Source organism: Dama dama, chromosome 1 (assembly GCF_033118175.1).
Source record: "Dama dama isolate Ldn47 chromosome 1, ASM3311817v1, whole genome shotgun sequence".
NCBI classification, from domain to species: domain Eukaryota; kingdom Metazoa; phylum Chordata; class Mammalia; order Artiodactyla; family Cervidae; genus Dama; species Dama dama.
The window spans coordinates 63,170,101-63,194,770 of NC_083681.1; the positions used below are offsets into that span (position 1 = coordinate 63,170,101).

At 45.9% G+C, this 24,670-nt stretch overlaps 1 protein-coding gene across 1 annotated transcript; it reads right to left on the reverse strand.

Annotated features, from left to right (window-relative positions):
- Nucleotides 1-1,595: 1,595 nt before the first annotated feature.
- On the reverse strand, nucleotides 1,596-13,733 carry LMO2 (LIM domain only 2). The gene is made up of 4 exons (XM_061151702.1): nucleotides 13,605-13,733; nucleotides 13,256-13,481; nucleotides 8,936-9,151; nucleotides 1,596-2,592 (listed from the first exon to the last, which is right to left on the reverse strand). Exons 1-4 carry the CDS (start codon nucleotides 13,609-13,611, stop codon nucleotides 2,373-2,375), a joined length of 669 nt encoding a protein of 222 aa, XP_061007685.1. The 5' UTR covers nucleotides 13,612-13,733; the 3' UTR covers nucleotides 1,596-2,372.
- Between the last annotated feature and the right edge of the window lie 10,937 nt (nucleotides 13,734-24,670).

The window sequence follows — 24,670 nt, forward strand, 5'->3', positions numbered from 1 at the left end:
AGATGTGGGTTAGATATTGGGCCCCAATGGATCACATCACAGAGCCTCTGCCTCTGTGTTCACAATTCTGCAGGATGGTGCTATGGACAATCAGAAAAGTTAATTATTGCTTTACTGAAGATGGCAAAGGCATTGGCCAAGTTCTTAAATCTTATGTGTGTTGTACTATTGTGGGGGTTAAGAATAAAATTTACATTTCAAAAGCAAGAATCATTTTTATTCTTACCTAATAGTTTACATAACTAAAATCTATTATTATTATTAATAATGTTGATATGGTTAAAAATGGTGGATTGCATTGTGATTGTTCTGGTAGATGACAACTGCTAGCTGAGTTACAAAATTATGTAAAAGTTTTCAGTTTAGAGACCAGGGGTAGACAGTGTTTGTCTACATGTGGAAAGGTTATTCAGGGGTTAACCATTGTGTCAAATATTAGGTATTAACAATTTAGAGCAGATGCTCTACCAAACTGGGAGATGTTGGAGAACATTCTCAAGCTTGAGCATGAGTCGGAAGCATTTTTAGGGCTTGTTAAAACAAAGATTGTTGAATCCCATCCCCAGAGTTTCCAACGCACTCTGTCTGGGATGGAGCCCATGAATCTTCACTTTAATAAGTTCTCAAGTGACGCTGATATTGCTGGTTCAGGGACCACATCAGAGAACCACTTCCCTCTGTTGATTTAGAACAAACATCCCCTCACTGGCAGTCCCTTCCACCACCTGAGTTGAAACTCAATATAACTAGATTTGATTTAAACAGGCCACCCTCAGCAGTCAAATTTCCCAACCACTTTTAGTATTTTACAGACCAAGGGAGCCATCACTTATTTCTCCAGAAGAAAAAACAAACAAACAAAACCCAAGCAAACCTGTAAGTTCTTGAATATCACGGCTAATTAACTGTAGTACTAGATACATGTTTCTGATGTCTTGATAATTAAACACATTAAGACTTTGTGGTTCTTGCCAATATTTTTATGTAACAATTGAAATACACCTCTGTTAGTCTGTCATTGGGACATTCTCCAACCGGAGACCTGAGAGGTGACGACCAGCAGGTGGCGCTCTGAGTCAGTTCACGGTGGGCTGGATGCAGTGAAAGGCAAACACAGGCAAGGTGCCTGCTTTAAATCCTCCAAGTAAGGTTCTTTTAACCACTTGTCATAAAACACCCTGAGACACACGTCTTGGAAAATCGAAGTGTCAAGCTCAGCATCTTTGCCACATTTCAAACTGGGTAATTACCTTCTCTCCCAAAGGGAATCTGTTTTATGTATTTGTGTCCTTTCTAGGTTACAGGTTTCCCAAAGGCAAAGATCTTGCCTTCCTTTCACTCCATACAATGCTGAAGTGAAATGCTTGTTTTACAATAACAATCTAATTATTCTACGTCCCTCTGAGCTACATGATGACCTGTTACATACTAATTGCTAGTAATATAGAAATGTGCCTGCCTCCTATAAACCCCACACATAAACCTCAGTTTTATTTGACCTGAAGGTAAATTGCTTATTTATTTCTCTTTTTTAACATAAAGTCATTTTTCTGCCATCCCAAATTGTAAGTCATTGCCAAATACACAACACTGCATTTTAGTCAGTCATTTTTATTTTCTGCAGAGTTTTTAAACTACACACAACAAATACTTTGATATAATCTAAGATAATAAAATAGTTGAACAATTTTTTTTTTTAGATTTACATTTGTATAGAAACAATCTGTGGAACTCCTCACTTCAAAACTAAGGTGTCTAAAAACAGTGATTCATCAGCATTGCTTTAAATAATTGTTTGGTTAAAAGTTGCAGTTTTCATTCTCAACTAAAATGTCTCCATGCAGTGTCCCTTGGGTCCAAAGCTTAAGGCCTTGGTAAGGTGGCCAAGAAGAAAAGGATGGCCCCTCTTTATCTCTGTCCTTCCCTCATATGGAGGACAAGGGCTGGAACAGGGTTCCATAAAAACCAGGAAGAAAATAAATCAATTGCACATCTCTAGTTTTCAAGGGTCAAAGACATAACAAGTCTGGGCAGAACATGTCCCTATCTGTAGATGGAAGCCCCATTATGATGGCACAGCAGCCCCCCAACACTCTCTCCTTGGCTAATCATGTCAGTTATTACCCATAGGCTGTGGCCACTGTCCCTAAGTTCTCCCTCAAGGCCAGTCATTTTGTGACATTTAAGTTTTGCCCCTTGTATTATGTCACTTGGATGCTGTATCTTGGTTCTTGGTGCCCAGTTAGGGTCTACCATCCCCTAAGAAATGCCTCAGCCCACCCTCAAATCCCCAGAATGCCCAAGAGCGTAAGACCCCACGGAGACAGTGACTTTTCAGTGAATCTCCTCCCCGAGATGCTGGGGCCCCTGGCCTATATCATCCCATTGATCTTAGTCCACTCGTAGATGTCCTGTTCACACACTATGTCAGAGTTGATGAGGAGGTATCTGTCACCCACACAGAAATGCTTCTGACAGGCGGCACATTTGAAACATTCCAGGTGATACACTTTGTCCTTCACCCGCATTGTCATCTCATAGGCTCGGATCCGCTTGTCACAGGATGCGCAGAGACCATCTTGGCCGAAAAGCCTGGGGGGAGAAAGAGAGACGCTAAAAAGGCAGGGCCCGAGATAAAACTGGAAGAAAGAGCCTGAGGATGGGTTCCATGATGTAGGCTGGATTTCCAAGATGTCGGGAAGCAAGAGTTGGGTCCAGACAGATGGCCAACTAATTCATCCACCTCATCGCAAGTGACTATGACTAATTCACAGTCTTTCCTAGAAGGAAGAGGGTCCTCTGACATGAAACCATGCCTGAGGCACTTGTGTTTGACATAATTCATTCCTCTTCTGAGCTCTCTCTCTGCTTCTAGGATGCCCCAGGACCTGCCTCTGTGAAAGGACTGAAGTGATTTAAGAGGTTAGCTGTGTGTAAACTGATATAGCCACGAGGGAGAAGAGTATGGAGATACCTTAAAAAACTAGGAATAAAACTACCATATGACCCAGCAAGCCCCCCTATTGGGTAATATCCTGAGAAAAGCACAATTCAAAAAGACACATGTACCCCACTGTTCATGGCAGCACTATTTACAGTGGCCAGGAACTGGAAGCAACCTTGATGTCCATTGACAGATGAATGGATAGAGAAGTTGTGGCACGTGCGTGCACGCACACACGCACGCACACACACACACACACACACACACACAATGGAATCTTATTCAGCCATAAAAAGAAACAGACTTGAGTCCGTTGTGGTGAGGTGGATGAAGCTAGAGCCTGTTATAGAGAGTGAAGTAAATCAGAAAGGAAAAAACAAATATATATTAATACATATATATGGAATCTAGAAAAATAGTACTGATGAATCCGTTTACAGGGAAGGAATGGAGACACAGATGTAGAGAACGGGCTTGTGGACACAGCAGAGGAAGAAGAGGGTGGGATGAATTGAGAAAGTAGCACGGGCATAATACACTACCAGGGGCAAAATAGATAGCTAGGGGGAAGCTGCTATATAACACAGGGAGCCCAGCCTGGTGCTTGTGACAACCTAGAGGGGTAAATCAGGGGAGGGGAGGGGAGATATATATAATATATATAGTTTTACATATATAACTATGACTTACTCATGTTGTACGGCGGAAACCAACACAACATTGTAATTTTCCTCCAATTAAAAAAAAAGTTAAAAAATAAAAAAGGTTAGGCGTGGAGTGTATGTCTCCTCCCAAGGGAACTTTTATTTTAGAAGAGGAGCAGGAGTAAACCCAGGGGGCTTCTTGAGAGGAATGCAATGAAATGGGCATCTTTCTGAGGCTCCCTCCCACACACTATCACATCAACGGCTCTAATCCCACCCACGGGGAGGGTTGGTCATTTAACTTCTCCAGCGCCACACAGGCCATTGCACACAGTGGCTCTGTAGGACCCCAGCTTCTGGGAGATGGAGGGAGTTCAACAGTAAACAGTCCCTCGGCCACCCGGGGGACGAGCAGTAGTTATCTCTCCATATAGAATGGAAGATAATAATTCAAGATCCTCGCTGGCCCAATGGCATAAGTCTCTGAAAAACTTCTCTTCTGTCATCAAAATCAAGACCCTCCTAAGTCTCAGCTGACTGGTCATTTATTTTAAGCAATATGTGGTGCCAAAGCAGGAGATGCACTATGGTGGAGCCTAGTGCGGAACAGGACAGTTCAATCCTGTCCGACTCTGTGCCACCCTATGGACTGCAGCCTGCCAGGTTCCTCTGTCCATGAGATTCTCCAGGCAAGGATACCGGAGTGGGTTGCTGTGCCCTCCTCTGGGGGATCTTCCCGACCCAGGGATCAAACCCATGTCTCTTACATCTCCTGCACTGGCAGGCTGGTTCTTTACCACTAGTACCACCTAGGAAGGCCAGAGCCTAGTGCAGTGGTTCTCAAAGTGTGGTCCTGGGACCAGCTGTATTTGCATCCCCTGGAAACTTGCTAGAAATGCACACTCAGGCCCTCCTGACTGAGACGCTCTGTGGGTAGAGGCCCAACCGTCTGTCTGGTCCTGAGTACAGCCAGGTGATGCTAATGCAGGCTGAAGTTTGAGAATCAGCTCGCACGAGTTGGGTAACACAAGCACTGGAATCAGAAGACTCAGATTCAGGCGGGACCAGCCCGGAGTACCTAAGTGACCCTGCTGAGACCTCTGCTGACTGTGAGCTTGTGGAATGATAGTCATCACAGCGTCCACCTCACCCGGCTGCTGGAAGATGGAACGCAGCAAGTCAAAGCCCCAGCGCTCAAGGCTGAAGCCGATGCTGGCTGGGTTTTAACACATCTTGGGGGTATTCCCAAAGGGGCCAGTCTTGCTGCCTGATGACATGGCATGTCAGCAGGTCTTTTCCATAGGAAACCTTCAGGGCAGTTTTAGATAAATGCCTGTTCTTCTTGGAAGTTCTAATGAACTTCAGCATAGCAGAGAATCAACTGGTAGGTTCTGAGAGGATGTAGGGGCGACAAGAGCAGTTGACAAATTTAGAGCAGAATGAATGGAACCAGGAAGATGCGGTCTGTGGGTGGAGAGCTCATGGTTACAGCCAGGCTGGCTAGTTCCCTCCAAATCCCACTCTCCATGCGAAGATCTCCGAGTGTTTTCAGGGCCCCACCTGGGAGCAAACTCATTACTAGGGGAAGAACACTTCATCCCAAGACAGCAGATGGTGGAGCTGTCAGGAACTGCCACCTTGGAGGTCATGGGGTGGAAAGACAGTTCTGATTTCCTGGTTGTTCAGTAAGAGGAGTTTGGGCCTGAGTAAGAATAAACGACTCACAAAACAGCATGCGTGGAAAGCAGCCAGCTGCCTGGAGTGTGTGGCCCTTACGGAAGGGGGATCGGGAGGTAAATTACAACACAGGTCAGGCAGTTAATGACGGGAAGCATGACGGACTAATATCTGGGAGACACCTTCAGATCCCAACATCACCTCCAACCAGCCAGTCCTCCTGGAGCCACGGATATCCTCTGCCTTGGCTTCCGTGTCTTAAGCTGTAAGACGAGAGAACTGGAAGGGAAGGAAGGCTTCTACAGCCCCTTCCAGCTCTGGTTTGCTAAGACTTCACTACGTGGAAATCAGCTAGGACTTGACATCTAACTTGCTCGTTCACTTCTGAAGAATTGGTAACTTAGGCTGGCTATCCCAGAAACTGACCCTGAGGCAGGAGTTATTACGGATGTGTCATCAGGGAAAGCAGGTACAGTGGCAAGGGAAACCAGACAGAAGATGGGAGGCAGGCCAAGTTGCAGTCTTGGGCCAAGTCCCTCAGAGGGGAGCTTTGGCCTGAATGCACGGGGACTCTGGGGTGTAAGCTGTGTCTCCAAGTGGCCTTGGCTCCAGGCAAGATTACTAGACTCCGGTCTCTGGCAGTGCCAGCTACTGGGCAAGGTCTGCTGGGCATTGGGTGGGCGGGTGGGGGTACTGGGCAGGCTTCTGGCAATGGCACCCCACTCCAGTACTCTTGCCTGGAAAATCCCATGGACAGAGGAGCCTGGTGGGCTGCAGTCCATGGGGTCGCTAAGAGTCGGGCATGATTGAGCATCTTCACTTTCACTTTTCACTTTCATGCACTGGAGAAAGAAACGGCAACCCACTCCAGTGTTCTTGCCTGGAGAATCCCAGGGACGGGGGAGCCTGGTGGGCTGCCGTCTGTGGGGTCGCACAGAGTCGGACACGACTGAAGCGACTTAGCAGCAGCAGCAGCGGTTGAAGGTAAAACAGTAGGGGGTGGGGGGGTGCACTGAGCACAAAAATCATAAAAAGGGATCTGAGGGGATTCGGACTGGGTACTGACATTAACAGCTACTGTTAAATTCCCAAGAAAACAACATAAATAGCACAGGGTTTATTTAGGTTCAGGCTTCCCTGGTGGTCCAGATGGTAAAGAATCTGCCTGTAATGCAGGAGAAATGCGTTCGATCCCTGGGTCAGAAAGATCCCCTGGAGAAGGGGATGGCTACCCTCTCCAGTATTCTTGCTTGGAGAATTCCATGGACAGAGGAGACTGGTGGGCTGCAGTCTATGGGGTCGCAGAGTCGGACACAACTTAGCGACTAAGAGTTTATTTAGGTTCTGCATGGGGATCTCCTGATTATGTGAGGCTAAATGTCTGAAAAAGATTTTAACAGGCCAGGCAGCAACTGGAAACCCTGGGGAGAAGTTCTCCTGGGGTGAGGGTAGGTGGGGGGCGAGGGGTGGGGGTAAGGACTGAACACCATCCCAGGACACATTTCATCACTCCTCCAACTTGCCTTTTGCAAAGGCACTGTCAGCTATGTTAAGAATGCAAGCAAACAAGTCCATGGCTGAAGGGCCATGCCTGCAGCAAGAAACGATTTTTCTCCTCTGTCAAGAGGTGTCATGTCTGAAGCTTCCACCTGCCCATTTTAATAACAATAATATAAATATGAAAGGATGGCTGGAAACGCCTGCACTAACAGAGTTAATTAACATGTTGCCTAGGAATGTAGCAGGGAGAAGAATATTTCATGTCACCAAGACACAAGTTAATTAACATTGGGTTCTCCCAGACTATTTTTTTTTTCTCTCCTTTTTAAAAATGCAAGAGATTAACAAGCCCAGGCAGCACTGGGTTTTCTTCTTGAATGTTATATAAAACCTCAGAGATAGGGAGAAACCTCGGCTCTTTTGACCTTACTCTATCTGTACTTCATTTAATAAGATTCAAATGATTTGACAGGGATGTAGTCAGGGGGCCCAGTGGGAATCATTTACCCGTCTGCTTTTCCGCACTGATTTGGCAAACTAGTAGCGAGCAGAATCAGGTCTCTATTTATCCCAGTTCTATTTTCTTGTTCCTTAATAATAATAATAATAATAATAATAATGGTCATAATTAAAATCATGATCCTTGGAAACTTGACTTCTTTTCTGTGAACCACCAAATTTTCAAGGACTTTAATCAGCAAATTTAGGGGGGAGAAAAAGCTTATTTTGTCAGTCTCTGGGTAAACAGATAAGCTTGCTTCACCATGGAATTGCCTGCAATTTTTTTTTAATGTAAAATGCTCTGAGGGCAGGTTTGGGAGAAAGAGCTGGCCTGGCAGCCAAGGGCACTGGAGTCTAAACAAGCTTCCCTGGGTTGGGTGGTCCTAATGTATTAAGGCTGCATGCTCCACAGACCCTGTACCCCATGAAGATGGCAAAAAAACTGACAGCTACACAGTCAAGCAGATTTGACAGCAGAGGGCATAGAGTTACCTCTGCCGCAGCTAATATGAAACTGGAAATTTCATATGAAACTAGAACATTCCAGGCAAAGGCACTCGTTTGAGAGTCAGAAAATTCACATAGCCAAACGTGTGACCCAGAGTATCCAAGATATCTTCAGTGCCTGTCTCAGTGGGTGTTCCAGAGTTCCTCTTTTGCCTTTCCATTCTTCCATCACTTTGTTTATTAGGTCGGGAAAGACTCTAATAATAAATGTCATGAGGGTTACCGAAAGACAACAGCTAACATCTATTTGATACCCATGCACCACGCCAAGCACCTTACATGTACCACCCCATCTAATTCCCACCCCTTCCTGGAAGTAGGTACTGCTATTCTATAACCCCATTTTACAGATGAGGAAATTGAGGCTTAGGAAGGTTATGTAACTTGTCCAAGGTCACAGAGCTAGAAAGCAGTGATGTCGGGGCTCAAGTCTACTGCTGACTTCAGGGCCTTCCTGCTGTGACCAAAAATGCTTGGAGTGCCGGGGCGAGATTATACTTTCAATTTTTTAAAATTTGTTTTTTTAATTGAAGAATAATTACAATATCCTGCGGGGTTCTGCCATACATCAACATGGATCAGCCATAGGCATATATATGTCCCTTTCCTCTTGAGCCTCTCTCCAACCTCCCACCCCGTCCCACCCCTTTATGTTGTCTCAGAGTTCTAGTTGGAGTCCCCTGAGTCACATAGCGAGTTCCCACTGGCTATCTATTTTACAGACGTTAGTGTATATGTTTCCATGCTACTCTTTTTAAATTTCTCATCACATTATATCGAGAGGTTACAAAAGAATACTTAGGAACCTATGCGTATGTTTTTGAAGCATCAAATGAGCTGCTGGGAATCCACCCTCAAACTTACAAGCTTCAAAACTCCCAGTTCCCTTGGCATACCCTGCGCCTTCCTCCCCCACCCTCTCCCCTTGTCTGACCCCCAGAGGGAACCACTATTCTGAATTCTGTGCTCATCACTCTCTTGCCTTTAAAATATGAGAACTGGACCACACAGGCATGTGTCCCCGAGAACATGCTTCTCTAACAGGAAGAAAGGCCAACTGCTCCCCTGCATAGGGCAGCTGAGACCAGCATGATCTCGCTGGCTCCGGAGGCAGGCGCCAGGGAGACAGAGCCAGGGGCCCAGGAGGGCGGTGAGGACGCACCTGAGATAGTCTCGGCGGCAGAGCTTCCGGCCCAGCTTGTAGTAGAGGCGCCGGCCCACCTCACCCAGCCGGCATCCGCAGAGGTCACAGCTGAGGCAGTCCTCGTGCCAGTACTGGTCGATGGCCTTCAGGAAGTAGCGGTCCCCGATGTTCTGCTGGCAGCCTCCGCATGTCAGCAGGGACGGGGGCATCTGCAGCACCTCGTCCACGGGCTCTCTGGAAGGAAGGCCAGGCATTAGCGATGGCCTCACCTCAGGGAGGCCAGCACCAGGGGCTCAGGAGTCACGCTGCTCCCCACAGAGAACCCCATTCAGTTGTCTGGTGACATTGGAGAAAGGAGGGGCGAGCATAACCCCGGGCAGATGGCAGAGAGGCCCTACCAGCCTTGGGTGAGGAGGGGAAAGGGCTAGCCCCTACGTTCTAGATCCTGGAAGAAGCAAGGGGGGGGCACCAAGAGGCACCCAGGCAAAGGGTACTGCCCCTCCCCACCTACAGCCCAGCCCCCTCCCAGACCTGTGGTCTCTCTTCTTCTTGATGCCCCCTTCCCCTCCTACTCCACCTCCACACCTCACCTCTTTCTTCCCCCCATATCCCGGGGCCAAGGGCACTGCCCAGCCCCAGAGGAGGCACCAGGACTTAAGAGTTGCTTGTGGCCAAAACAGTGACTACCCAGTGGGTTAAACATCTGCAAATTCCCTTTGGAATCTCTGCGCCACCTTGCCTCTATCCCTTTCCAACGGCACAAATGTAGAGATGAGGAGGAAAGGGCCCCCAAATTATTTTAGGTTGCTTTCTCTTTCCCAAATAAAAATACCATCAAGATATAATAGAAGTTCTCATTATTATTATTTTTAACAGAAATTCCACATCCTATCCTTCTTATGGAATGAGTCCTTGAGGAAAAATCTTGGGTGTTAATTAAAACCACTGTTATATTTATAAAGGAGATCAAACAGACCTTATTGTACATGAACACTTTCACAGCAGCAAAACTGATTCGCATGAAGTTGATTTAGGAAAGAAAATGGGGAGGGGGCAATAGTTCTTTTCGGGAGAGAGTGTGGAAGGCAATTAAACACTGAAAACTCCTCCAGGCAATTGTTAAGAGTGAGCCAGTGACATGTGTTCTTTCATTACAAAATCATATAGTGTCTCCAGTTCACTTAACTGGAATCTGAATCCTTTTGTTTTACATTTTAAAAGAAATAACTTTACTTGCCAGAATAAGATAAAAAAAAAAAATAGAGAGAAATGATTCCTGCACCAGATGGGACATAGGAAAAACTGAATACCTGTTGATCTGTAGCAATTAACAAATGCTCTCTTGAACTTCACTCAAACACAAATCTATTTTTCAGAAATCTATTATGTTTGGAAAAATGGACCTGTTTCCAACTGTGAAATTCCCAAAGTGAATTTCCCCCTTGGTACCTTGAGGATATAAATCTGGTGTTTCCTATTTCCAGCTGATGCTGGCTTACTTGGTGACCTTGCATCCTGACTGGCCTGTGCCCACAGCATTTTAGGCCCTTTATACTTAGGAAGGATGAGGCTCAGGGAATCAGTGTTGATAACACACTCTGACACCTTCAGAGAACTCTGTAAAGTGCACACTTCGCTGTGAATATTCAGGAATATTGAAACCGAGCCCACACTTTGTAGAACAGGTATGAGGGTCCTTTGTGAGATGATCTCCTTTTAGACCAGGGAAGTGTAAAACCCAAACTAATTATCTCCTAAAAACTCAAGACTTTAGAGTTTTAAGCATCCACTGAAGCCTGACTTGTCTTTGTTTCCACAGGTTATGTATAAGGACGTCCACCCTCCCTCCTGAAAAATAAAACACCCAGCATTTTCCTGCACATCGCCTCAGAATCACTTCTCTTCCCTTTTCACAGCCCGTGGCCTCACTTTAGGCTTTCAGAAACATTCATGGAACCTCAACACCACTGGATGCCCTGACGCAGATCCTGCCAACCAACTGTGAAAGAAGAGAATTTGCACTTAGCTGGTGCAAAACTGCCTGGAATTAAAATGAACTGCTCCTGTTATTCACAGGGAGGCAGCAGGGGCCACCGATGGCATAGTAGAGGAAATCTGTGTGTGTGTGTGAGTTCTGGCTGTCCTTCTGTCTAAATGTTTCATTTGCATAGGCCTAGGCAAGTTTCTGGGTGTAATTTGGAGGTGTTGATCAGACTGACCTCAGTCACACTGACCCAGGTACGTACGCACTGAAGCATCTGGTAGGGTAGTGGTCCACAGGAGAAATGTTAAGCCAAAAAGCTACTGTCTGTGATGGCCTAAGATGAGATAGGAAAGGACTGGATAAGATATTGGCTGTATCTTTCTATAATTAAAGATAATATCACATTATCTTTGGTGGATGTTCCAAGCCAATAACTGTGGGACTCACCCTCTAATTAATATTTTACATTCTCCTAGAGCCTATCTGAATATTACACCTCAATACACTTCGGCCTGGATTTTTGGGATAATTTCTCAACAGTTTCCAAGAAAAATATGGGGGGGAAATGTGCTGCAATAATTTCTCAGCTAGCTGGTCCATCTCCAATTAGAGCCTGTCTTCACCGGGCAAATAGTGAAGCAAAGGATAGAGAAGAACACCCCACTGAGCACCCTTCATAGACACCTGCTGTGCTGCGAGGTGAATATGTTTCAATTTTGCAGTCTCTTTGTGAAAAAAACATAAACTTTGAAAAGAGCAAACTTCCTTCAGAGAACTGAAACCTCCAGGTTTATCTTCTAATAAAAAGATTAGTGACTAAGTTCTGCTGATCGAAAAGGCATTAGGCACCTTTCAAAGGTAATTCATCCAATTCACTCTCTTATTGTATTACTATCATCTTGCCCAGGCTCTGAAAACTCAGGGCTAAGTTGTACTTCTAGGTTTGTAAAAAAAAAAAAAAAAAAAAGAAAAGAAAAAAAGTGAGCAAAGCACTCTTCCCAGAGTTTTCCTAAATAAATACTTAAAAAAAAAAAAAAGGCAATGTTATTTTTTTCCCTGAGAATTTAAGGAAGCTGGGGTTTTGTTAGAACAAACCTGACTCCTTGTAGCTCTGGCTTCTGAACCTTCAAGATTGAATAGTGATGTTTATATTCTCACTGGATCATGGTTACTTCCTGTGTTTTATGAGAACACGCTGAGCTTTTATGCTGGTAACTGAGGGTAAAACCCAGGTAAAACACCATAGGAGGCTGAAATTGGGAGGAGGAGGTATTTCAATCAGGAAAGCACAATTCTTTTAAAGCAGGAAAAGAAAACAAAACAAATGCCTCTTAAAAGCACAAATGGACAAGTCATTAACCAGCTCCTTTGGTCTGTGTAACAAATCCCTTCAAAGGATTTAGATGGGGACTTCAAAGGAATAAAAATTCTCAAAACCAGACAGCTAATGAATCTTAAAAGGGCATTTGCGCTGACGGGAAAATGATATCTTAAACATCCCTTTCTCCCCATGTTAACACTGAGCAATGGGCTGAAGGTAAAGATTGGGAAGAGGGGGATACTTCAAACCAGTCAGGGGCTCAGAAAACTAATGCGGTTCATTTAGAGCTCTGGTTCCCAGACCCTACACCCTTTGAGATTGTGACAAAAGCCGTAAGCCTCCGCTCTCCGGAAAAATTCACCTACATCCAAAATGGTGCACAAACTTTCAAGGTTCAAAGGTACCAATCGGTGGACACCGAGGGGAGAGGCGTGTCCGCGAATCCAGACTAACTCCCGTGTTGTTCGGGTGCTCTAAAGTCTCTGGAGGCCTGAGTGAGCTCCGAGGTGAACTCGCGCACCTCCTCACCCGCGGGTCCCCGGCGCGGTAGGCAACCGCTCCACCTGCGGACCCGGAAGGGGACCGTCGGGGACCCGGGGCGGGGGGCGGGAGCTCCACTTGCAGTATCCCCCTTTCCAGGGCCAAACGGACAAAGAGAAGGAACGAGGGGGAGAAGGGAGCAGAATCGAGTCCTGAAGGCTCTCGGGGCTGCACCGGCGCGCCTCTGACCTCCCCCTGTGCCTGCTCCGGTGCAAACTTTCTGGCCCGAAGTGGCTTTAGGGAGCGTCCCAGGGAGCCGCCAGGGGCCCGCTCAGGCGCGGGGCCGACCCCTCTTCCTGCCGCCCGCCACCCAGCCCCTCTTCCCAGTGTCCCCGGAGTCACCCAAGAGGATGCGGGAGCCCCGCGCACGGCAGAGGGAAGCAAGGGCACGCCGCGGGCGCGCACCTGGAGCCTTCTCTCCGGCCGCCCGCGCCACCCCGCCGCCCCGGGGCGCGAGGCCGGGGACCCTCGGTGGCAGGGGCGCCGCACTTACTCAGATGGGTCCAGGCTCTTCCTCTCGATGGCCGAGGACATTGGGGAGGGAGGTGGCGTGCCAGGCGGCGGGGGCGCTCCCTTTGTGGCGCGGGGCTGGCCGGCTGCCGGGGCTCGGACCCCCTCGGGTGCTCGGGCGCCGCCGCCGCCGCTCCTGCGCCTCTTCTTGCTCCGGCGCTCTGGCGGCGAGCTCGCCCCTCCGCGCTCAAGGACAGTCACCGCGCTCCCTTCAAACGCCAAAGAGAGAGAGCGAATCACCGAGCTGCCGGCGCGCCGCGGCCGAGGCGGGGACCGGGGCGCGCAGCCTGGCCCCGGGCGGCTGCAGCAGCTGCTGCTGCTCAGGACTTAACCTTCCATCCCGGTCCCGCCGCCGCCGCCGCCGCCGCCGCCGCCGCCGCCGCCGGGTCTGGCTCGGCTCGCGCGCTGTCGCCGGCTCCGCGCCGCCCGCGGGGATGGTGCGCGCCCGCCCGGCCGCCCCGCGCCCCTCGCACCTTCAGCCCGGGTCGCGGCGCGCAGCTCGCCGCCGAGGGCAGGGAGGGGGCGGCGGCCTGGGGGCGGGGAGGGAACCGCGCCTCTCTACCCCGGCTCCCTCCTCTCTCGGGAAGGTCTATTTTCGCTCAGCTTCCCTCTGTCTCTGGTTTCATTTCCTTTTTCCTGATCACGATTCAAATACAATAGAAGGAAATCACATTTAAAGAGACAGCTGCCCGCCCCCCCATCTTTTTTCTTCCCTTTTTTTTTTTAAACAGGGCTCCTGGGGATTAGCGATACAAACAGCGGCAGCCGCAGCAAGACTGAGTTGGCTTCTTAAAGGGGCCAGCGTCGGGGACAGGGAGACTCGCTCAGAGAACACCTCTCCTTGGAGAGGCGGCTGGGTTGCCTGTAAAGCATTCTTTAGGGCTTTCCCTCTTCGGCGTTCCCCTTTTGGTTAACTAAGATTGAAAGTGACCAGAGGGCCGCTCAAGGAAGAAAGAAAAAACGAGAATGTGAAATAAACACATACAGAGATGTACGCGTTCCAAGTGGCTTTCGCGCGCGTCCGGGGTTGGAGGTCCCAGGTCCGCGGACAGGGAACGCGGAGATGCCCCCCAGACAGTGCGGCTCTGCTGGCTGCGGACTTGTGACTGCGTCCGCGCTCCAAAAAGACGACGGGATCTGGGCGAGCAGGGACCGCACGGGCTGGGTATGCCTGAGCAGTGCCAGGGGCAGCTAATCCCGAGGGAGGGTGGTTGGGAGGGACCAAGCTGGCCTGAGTCTCCTCTCCATCTGCTGGCGGCAGCATTCCCTCCCTCAGCATCTTTAAAAATCGGACCCCTGTGGTTATACTGGCCCCTCTAAAGGGCCAATAGCACTCTGCACAGAGAAAAGTGCCTCTCCAATGATGGAGAGCAATGCTTGGAGACTATTTTGCCCTGGGTCAGAAAAAGAGAGAGAAAGCAGACTTGTTTAGTTCAGGTTTCCCCTCTAATCTCAAGGGCAAATTTCAAGAAGAGAGGGGAATGTAGAAGGGGAGAGGAGGAAGCTAACAGTCTTCTCTTCAATAGAGCAAAACTTTAGGTCCCTTGGGCCTCATCAGAGTTCCCTGAAAATAATTGCATTCAGAAATTATTACTAAAGGCCTACTTGTGCACGCCACAAGTCTTGTAAAGAAGAAGATACCAGTATTCTCAGGATCCATGGTTTTATAGGAGCAGTCTAGATCATGGTCATGGACACTGTATTCCCATTTTAAAGATGACACTGAAGGGTCTGGGTGAGTTCACCCTGGAAGGAGGTGGTTGAAGTCAGAAGTACATCCCTGTAGGCTTCGTTTTCCTTGTTCAAAGCTGATCCTAACTTCTCACATGCATATCTAGAATTTACCATTGTCTGCATGCTCTTGTCCTTATGTCCATATCCAAAGCTTGGGTCCCTATGGGTATAATAAAAGTCTCTCCCAATTTCCTCCACTCTCTCCTGTGTGTGTGTGTGTGTGTGTGTGTGTGTGTGTGTGTGTGTGTGTGTGTGTGTGTGTGTGAAAGGAAGTCTTAAGAGCAACTTTGGGTCCAACTCAAGACTTTCAATCTAAAAAGAACTTCTCTTGCTCAGGCCCTTGTTTTTAATTAAAAAAGGGATAATGCTTAGCATTTTTAAGTCAGTCTAAATTATGTGATAAACATATAACCCACCACTCTACAATCAAAAATGAAAGTAAACAAATAGGCTTTGATGAGCAATTCACCTGCTTACAACCAATCAGTGTGGTGGTGAAACGCTAAGACTTGGGCATTGGACTGTCTGCGTTTGATTTAGGCTCTTACTTATCAGCTAGTGGAGCCTATCTAGGAAAGTCACTTAATCTGAAGAGGCAGTATTGGGTAGTGGCTGTGGAGTCAGACTGCCTGTTATAACCCACACTTTCCTACCTGTGAACCTAGTGGAAGAGCAGGAATTTATAAACTTCCAGGATCCTTATCTGTCAACGGGGGTACCAGAGCCTATTGCATCAACTGTTGTGAGGATTAAATGAGTAAATGCATGCAGTGTGGCCTGTAGACCTGTAATGAACTGGGGGTAATAATGGATATGAGATTACATGCATGCAAAGCATTTGGTGTGTATTAAGCACTCATAAATGTTCTTCTGTGTTGTAGGAAAAAATTGTTGGGAGAATTTAAAGATTTTGAAATTAAATTCAAAGGTGAAATGGAGGTTAAAAATAAGAACTTCCCAATTTCCCACCTAGATTTGAAAACCTGTCCCATTTTTAAAAAGCAAACAGAACAGTGTCCTTTCACTTCACCTCCTTGTGCTCATATACAAAACATATTTGCATTTTCCAGTTTAATGTTTAGTATCTTGGTGACTACGTGATGTGTTTTCATCTGCTTGCTTTTATTAAATCTGATAAGTTGCTTCCTTCCTTGCTATATAGTTTTGCATGGAGCCTAAGTTAGTTGTTAAATTAAATATACCCTTGGGCTCCAGGAGGTAACCTCCAAACGGCCAACTTTGGGACATGAAGTTTCCTTTTAATAATATGCTTCTGTTTTGACCCGAACATGTAAAGAAAGAGTGATTACTGATGACTTTGGGTCAGTTTCTTATCTTTCACCACTCTTTGGGGAGAACTTCCTTAGAGAAAGTGAATATTTGAAATGGTATCTTAAGATTTCAATTTCACACACAGTGGTTGTAAGAAATAACTGCCTGCCAGTGGGATTTCATTTCTGTTCAACGGGCAATTAAATTGCTCAAATTTAAGTTTAACATTTAGAATTGAATCTCAAAGTGTGTTTTCATTATGAATAATTTTAAAGCAATCATGACCTTATTGTATCCTTCCATAGCAACCTTATGCCTTATGTAGAAGAGGGACTCAGTAACTAGGAGGCAATTTGAACATGTAAAATGGTTCTTGAGAGCTGGGGAAATCTGGACTTGATCCCTCCCCAGTGGGTTTGCAATTTAATTCCTTTTACCCACCCCCAACTCCTTGCAAATCTTACATACCTTAAAATTTAGAAAATTTCCAAGTTTTCCTTCCTGAATGTGAATGTCACAGGAAGACTGAATCAGTTGGCATGATGATTCTGATTCTAGGTGGATTACTTTCTTCCTGTTGGCATTTTCTATTCTTTTTTATTATTATATCTACAATTGTTTTCTCAGGAAGAGCAGTTTCAAGTGACTAAGGCTACATTTCTTTGCTAAAATGGACTTCTAGTAGAAAGGAAAATGCAAATGTCATTGGGAAAATGCCAAGAATGACAATTTACCTCTTCTATTTTTTTTTTACAACCTTTAGAAGCCAAGGTGCATCATATACCTGTTAGTTGTGACATTGACGTAAGGGAACAAGATTTGTCTTATTATGGCTTCAACTCCCATGGAAACTTCTTTAAACAACTCAGTTGTCACAGGAATCTGGTTTCCAAACTCATCTCAGAACATTTCAGGGCATGTTGATGGATATATTTTCAGAATGTTAGATCTATCAGTAACACTAGTGAAAAATAAACCAGTCTTCCTATATAGGAGAAAAAAGCCCCACAAATCTTTTTCAAAAATCTTTATCAACTGAGTTTAGGAGATGAGCATAGGTGTCAGAAGGCATAACTCAGCTGTTTACTAGCTGGGTGACTTGGGGGAAGTTATTTCACCTCTCTGAACCTCAGTTTCTATATCTCTCAAATGGAGGCAAGAGTAAACTCAGCAGGCTTGGGACTAGAGTAAGGGCACAGGGATACCTGTTCATGTCACAGGAATTTTAAGAGGATTCGATAGGGTAATGTATATAAAAATACTTTGCACAGTGATGTAAATGCTCAGAAATGATACCTGTTGTTATTACCCCATCTTTCAGAAGTCATCACTACTATATCAGGAAGCAGCCATCTCCTAGCGAGTCAGAACATCGACCAAAGAAGGCTGAGACTGGGGTGCTGTAGAAAAAGCTGGAGTGTACCTAAGACATCAGCTGGCTTCAGGCTTGAGAAGCCCCCACTTTCCAATCAGAAATTCAGGAATGTGACCATTTAGGTCCTAGGTAGGCTGTTGACAGTTTCATCACTTCCCTACCACATGGCCTGCTTCAGCCACATCCCTGATTGCATGTTTCTGATTTTCCCCTTTCCAGCAACTTCTAAATCATCTGTTCAGACTGAGACGGGAGACAAAGTCAAAGTGCTGACGTAACTGCCCCCAAATGTCACAACTCCACAGTGAGGTCTTAAGCAGAGTTAAACTCATGACATGTATGAGTGGAAGGAGCCTCTGAAATGTGACTTCCCAGCTTGCTCCTTGGAGCAGTTTGAAGTGTTTCCTTAGTAGGCTCCACCCGTTCCTGCTCCAACCACAGCAGCTCTGCCCCTATTGACATGTTGCTCAGCCTCTCTGGACTTCAGCTTCTGCATCTGTAAAGTGGGCATATTCAGGGTACCTATCTCACGGAACTGCTATAACAATTCTGTGAAATGAAACATATTATATAAGGTACTTGGAAAGGAGCCAGGCACAGAGTAAGCTTCTGCAGAAGGTTTGGCTTATACAGAGAGATTCCAGCTTTAAAATCGTTGAACACCCATTGGTGATTCAGAGCCCCATTGATGGACAAGGCAAGTGAGACCTAGAGTCAACAGTTTCTTCTTCTGTCTCTGTCCCCATCAAATCCTCCCCCACCTTCTCCCTTGGGTACCAGACCTTGAATTTATCTGTGGCTCTGAATTCAAGGGGGAGTCAGAGCTGGGTGAGCTGACTCCCAGAGCTGCCCTGATGCCCTTTGTTCATGAGACTCATACCTTCCCTTCAGTATCTCAGAGGCAGCCCACCTGAGTGACGCAACACCGCGCCTGGGACACTCAAACGGCACACGTGAAATCTCAGCTCCTTTCTGTGGCCTCGAAAGCCTTATCCTAAAGCCCCTACTACCCTTTTCCATTACAACCCCTTCACTATGCTAGATCCACACTGATGTTTTCCCTAAACTTTAGAACAAACCAAGTCAACTCCTATTGGAGGGTCTTTGCACCTGCTCTTTCCTCTGCCTGAGATGCTCTTCCTCTAGAGCATGCTATGGCTCCCATGTACTTAATTCTGGTTCAAATGTTTATCCTCATAAGAGCCCTTTAAAATCCCATTTCTTATCATTCTCCATTCCCTTATCCTGCTTTATTTTTCTTCCTAGTAGCATCATTACTTCCACTTTACTACATATGTGTTTGTAGTTTTTTATGGGTTTGGTTTTGACCTTTCTTCCCAGCTAGAATATAAACTCCATAAGAATATGACTTGTTTCCAATTGTGTCTTTAGGACCTAGAATGTGCCTAGCACACAGTAGGCTTTCAATAACTGTTCACTGAATGAATGAAGGAATGAATAAATGACAGCCTTGCTCCCTTTGGCCAAAGCATGCCTGCACTATGCTCTCCAGGTAAAAGTTGAGAGGGAACTTGAAGATCACTTGTTTTCCTAGAGCATCGCTATTGGGAGAAAATAAGGGCCCATATACCATTCAGATTCAGATTCAGACCCAGGAGTTTGGTTTGGGAACCAGATCAAGCTCTTGGTTCCTAGGAACACACAGATATAGGTGGTGTCAGAAACAGCAAGGACCTGATTTGTAGCTTGATTCTCCACCTCAGGTCCCCCATGCCCACAAGGAGACCTGGTTACAGTGGGCCAGTGTGTAGAATACAGTCAATTCTATGAAAGGCACAGGCTTTGGATATAGATAGGCTTATGTTTTAGTCCTGGCTCTTTCAGGTACGTGGTTTTAGGCAAATCATTTGATAGCTCTGAGCCTCAGTTCCTCCACGTGTAGAATGAGGATAATTATATCTTCATCACAGTGTTGGAGGAATAAAATGAGATCATGCATGTCAAATGCTTAGCACAGTGCTCAATGGATGGCGGCTATTATTAGAATTAATGAAGCTAAGAGAACCTCAGAGGAGGATAGTCAACCAGGGCAGGCCTTTCTTGACACACAGGTGGATAACTGGAGTTATGTTACAATATAGGGCTCAGTCCAAGCAGGTGGGGTCAGCCTCCTTGCCTGGGGGACTCTTGCCTTATCTCACCAGCTTGGGCAACCCCCAACCCCCATGGGGCAGGTGGATTAGACTCACAGACAGCTGGCCCAGCTTCATACTCAGGTAGGCAACAAAAAGAGATGGCGTCAGGCGCCTGTCCTGGTCACTGGTTCTTCAGAGTTGGGGGTCTCTGGTCTGAGACATCTCACTCCGGATAGACCTTCCATTGGAGGAGGGGGTGGGCTGCTTCTGGGGAAGCAGTGTTTTATGGCATTCGTGTCTAGCTGAGGGCCCTGAACCTGGCAGGGGAAGGGAGTCTGACCTTCCTGGTGACACTTGACTTCCTAAGCTCCAGACCTCAGGGGAGAGGAGTCTTATGTGTGATGCTCCTGGAAATATCTGTAGCTGAGGGAGATATCTTTCAGCCAAAACCAGGGAAAGAGCTGCTTGCTTCTTAGTGCCAATTTCCTCTGCTTCTCTTCAGCTACCCCTCATGTATCTGGCTGCCTGACTAACCCATCTGGACTACTCTTTTCTTCACTGTCACCACCCTGCTCAAAAATTTGCAATGACTCCCTTATTGCCTGTGATCATTGGCAAGTAGCTTAACCTTTTGGGATCTTGGTGCTCTCATTTTATAGAAGAAAGAGGTGCACTGGAAGGTTAGAGCTGCAGCTCTATGTGAGATTCTGTCCTTCTAGAAGATCAAGACAAACTCTCAATGATTCCATGAAAGATGCTTGTGACCCTACCCATCCCATCGAATCAACTTCGTATCCCAAACCCCTAAAGCCTGACCCTTCCCACCAGCCAGGCTGCTCCCCTTTGACCTCAGACATCCAGCTCATGCCCATTTCTGTGCACTGTTTTATTCTGTTCTTTCCATCAGGAATGTCTGCTTTGTCTGTGCTCCAAAACTTTGGTGCTAGAATTGTAGAGGGGTTAAGAATAGAGATTAATAAACCTGGTTTCTAGTCTCCACTTTACAACTTACTATCTGGGTAATTAATCTTAGGCAAATCTCTGTGCTTCAGTGCCTGCAGTGATAAAACAAAGGCGGTGATAAATATAGGGTGAAGAGGCATGGCTGAGAGAATGTATGCAGCAGGCAGAGCACAGATCCCAGCACACAGTGAGTGCTTGGTAATAGCAATCATCCTGCAGTTTGTACAAAATCCTCCCCAGGCTTCTCTGCCTCTCCAGATTGTGTCCATCAACCTGGAGCCCACTCAAGCCACATCTCTGCACTGAAGGTTTCTCTGTCCCCTGAACTCAACTCCTTCCAGCTCTTGGTTCTGGGGCCTGGGTAGGTGCTCATTAGACTCTGCCTTGCAGAGCCATGATTTTAGGTGTGTGCACCATCTTGCCATCTCATAAGTGACTTATGTTCTTAGAGATCATAATTTTCATTTTTACTAAATTTGGAGATATTCAATAATTCCTTTTGAATTAAAGACTTCACATATCACCACCATGTTATCAATTGCCCAATCCCTAGCTTCACACTGACATTCGTCAAGATGTGAGGGTCTCCCCACAATCAATATTGAGGATGGCCTATGCATTGTCAGTCATAGACCTCTTTAAAAACCTGCCAACTCAAAACTATAAAACTCTTATAAAAGAATATAGGGCAAAAACTATATGACATTGTATTTAGCAATGACTTCTTGAATATGACACCTTTTATTGTCACAGGTTACAAAATGAAAAATAAACAAACTAGACTGCAAGTTAAAAACTTTTGTGTATCAAAGGACAGTATTAGAGTGAAAATGCACCCTATGGAATGGGAGAGAATATTTGCAAATCATATATCTGATAAAAGGTTAATACCCAGAATATTTAAAGAACTCCTATAATTCAACAGCAAAAAAAAAAAAAAAAAATTTAAAAATGGGCAAAAGACTTGAAGAAATATTTCTCTAAAGAAGATATACAGATAGCCAATAAGCAGATAGAGAGAGGTTCAGAAATAATAATCATCAGAGAAATGCAAAACACAACCACAATAAAGTACACTTCACATCCATTAGGACAACTATTATCCCCCAAACAGAAAATGACAAGTGTTGGCAAACATGTGGGGAAATTGGAAATTCTGTGCTCTGATGATGGGAATATATATATATAGATATATATATACACACACATATATATACACACACATATATATATAATATATAACATATGGGCTTCCATGGTAGCTCAGCTGGTAAAGAATCTGCCTGCAATGCAGAAGACCCTGGTTTGACTCCTGGATTGGGAAGATCCCCTGGAGAAGGGATAGGCTACCTACTCTAGTATTCTTGGGGTTCCCTGGTAGATCAGATGGTAAAGAATCTGCCAGTAATGTGGGAGGCCTGGGTTTGATCCCTGGATTGGGAAGATCCCTTGGAGGAGGGCATGGCAACCCACTCTGGTAAACTTGCCTGGAGAATCCCCAAGGACAGAGCAGCCTGTCAAGCTATAGCTTATGGGGTTGCAAAGAGACACAACTGAGTGACTAGGCACACATATATAATATATATTATATATGTAATATATTAATGTAATATATAATTCATGGTATAGGTAGGTTCTGCACAAATTAAAAATAAATTAATATATGATTCATCAATTCCACTTCTGGGTATATACCTAATAAATAAATATGCATAAAATGTGTGCACACTATCTTGCCACCTCATAAGTGACTTACATTCTTAAAAAAGAAATCCTGTCACATGCTACAACATGGTTGAAACTTGAGGACGTTATGCTAAGTGAAACAAGCCAGTCACCAACGGATAAAGACTGTATGATTCCACTCATATGCGGTACCTAGAGTAGTTAAATTCATAGAGACAAAGAGTAGAATGGGGGTGGCCAGGGGCTGGGAGAGAGGAGAGTTACTTTTCATTGGATATCATGTTTCAGTTTGGGGAGAATAAAAAACCTTCTGGAGATGGATAGTGGGTGACAGTTGCACAACAGTGTAAATGTGCTCAATGCCACTCAGCTATATTCTTGGGAGTGGTTAAAACAGTAAACATATGCCGTGTATATTTTTCATACACACACACAAAACCTGGTAAAAGTTAAAGACCTTTCCCTAGGTGCACAGCTGTCCAAGGTGCAGAATTTTACCTTTCATTTCAGGGAGCTTGCAACCTTCTCAGGTTCATCCATGGATATATTTAACAATATCCAATGTTATGGTGGCGCTGGTGGTAAAGAACCCACCTGCCAATTCAGGAGATGTAGGAGATGTGGGTTCGATCCCTGGGTTGGGAAGATCCCCTGGAGGAGGTCACAGTAACCCACTCCAGCATTGTTACCTGGAGAATCCCATGGACAAGGGAGCCTGGTAGGCTACAGTCCATAGGGTTGCAAAGAGTCAGACGTGACTGAAGTGACTTAGCACACACACACACACACACACACACACACACAAGGTTACAGTGAGGCATCTTGCATGAACTCTGAGACATTCTTTGGGTCCCCCAGTGGCAATCCCCGCCCACTTAGGCCCCCGTCAGCAGTGCTGGTCCCTGACTTCCAGATGATCTTCTTTGCAGGCCCACTAGGCCCCAAGGACAGGGGAAAAGGGGACAGTTTGTTATTATGTACAGCCTCCTCCTTAAAGGGACTCATGCTCTCATAGATTCCAATCTGCCCTCTCCTCTGAGAAACCGAGGGTTAGCATATAGCAGACACAGGCTCCACGTGCAGTGGTGGTTGGCAGGATTGTGGGGGTGAGGGGTGGTCCCATAGTAGAGCATCTTGAATGCCCCCTTCAGGGCACAGTCTCTCTCCAGACGCCCCTGGAATGCCCGTGGGCCGGTTCAGCTCTTCCCATGCTATTAGGCTACAGTCCTTCCCATCATGCTGCTGAAACTGCCTTGGTCATAGCCTGCAAAGGAGGAGCTGTTAAAAACTCTTCCATTTGTATTTCCTGCATGGCTCTCCATCTGGAAATATCTTTTATCTGGCAACTTTTGCAAAGTGAACTGAATCTTGAAGGAGGTCCTGGCAGGTTTATGCTGGCCTCTCCATCACTCCAATAAGTCATTTCCATCCTAACCTTCACCAGAGTCGAGGAATCGTGACTTGGTCCCGAAAACAGGACAAGCAAGGCATGGCAGCAAGCCTTCCCGCCCCTGAGGCAGCTTTTTAACCCTGAAAACACCCACTGGGAGGGCAAGAGTGAAATCTAGAAGATTATACTATATACACACTCTCTCAACTCAAACATTACTTCAGCAAGAAAGCCCCCAGCCCCTCATGACTGTATTAGGACCCATCATTATATGACCCCACTCCCAAGTTTTTTGTGTGGTTTTTTTTAAGCTTTTTGTTTTTAATATTTTTTCCTTTTTATTTATTTAAGTAGAGTTGATTTACAGTGCTGTATTAGTTTCTGGTATACCACAAGGTGATTCAGTTTTGTTTTTTTTTTCCAGATTCTTTTCCATTACAGGTTATTATAAGATACTGAATAGTTCCCTGTGCTATTCAGTCGGGCTTTGCTGTTTATCTACTCATTGACAGTTTGGATCACAATGGATAATTCTACGTTTTGTGGTTGTTAAGTACTGTTGGGTTCCCCCAAACACTGCAGGCTCCTTCTGCGTTGGAATTGAATCCAAGAGCCTAGCCCAGCATGTATTAAGCACCCAATAATTACTTACTGAAGGAATGAATGAATAAAATGCTCTTACCTGCCTCTCCACCAGTTACTTCAAGTCCAGGGTTAAAAACAGCTTCTTTTCAGAGTCGGTGTGACTGAAAGAAAAGGAGAGGAACTCTCTGGCAGGTAGTTAGAAGTAGAATGGAGGGAGAAGGGGAAAGAGTTCTTTATCTTCAGTTAGGGAAATGTTTTCACAGGTCCCTGATAAACTAGGGACAAATACCTCCAGGG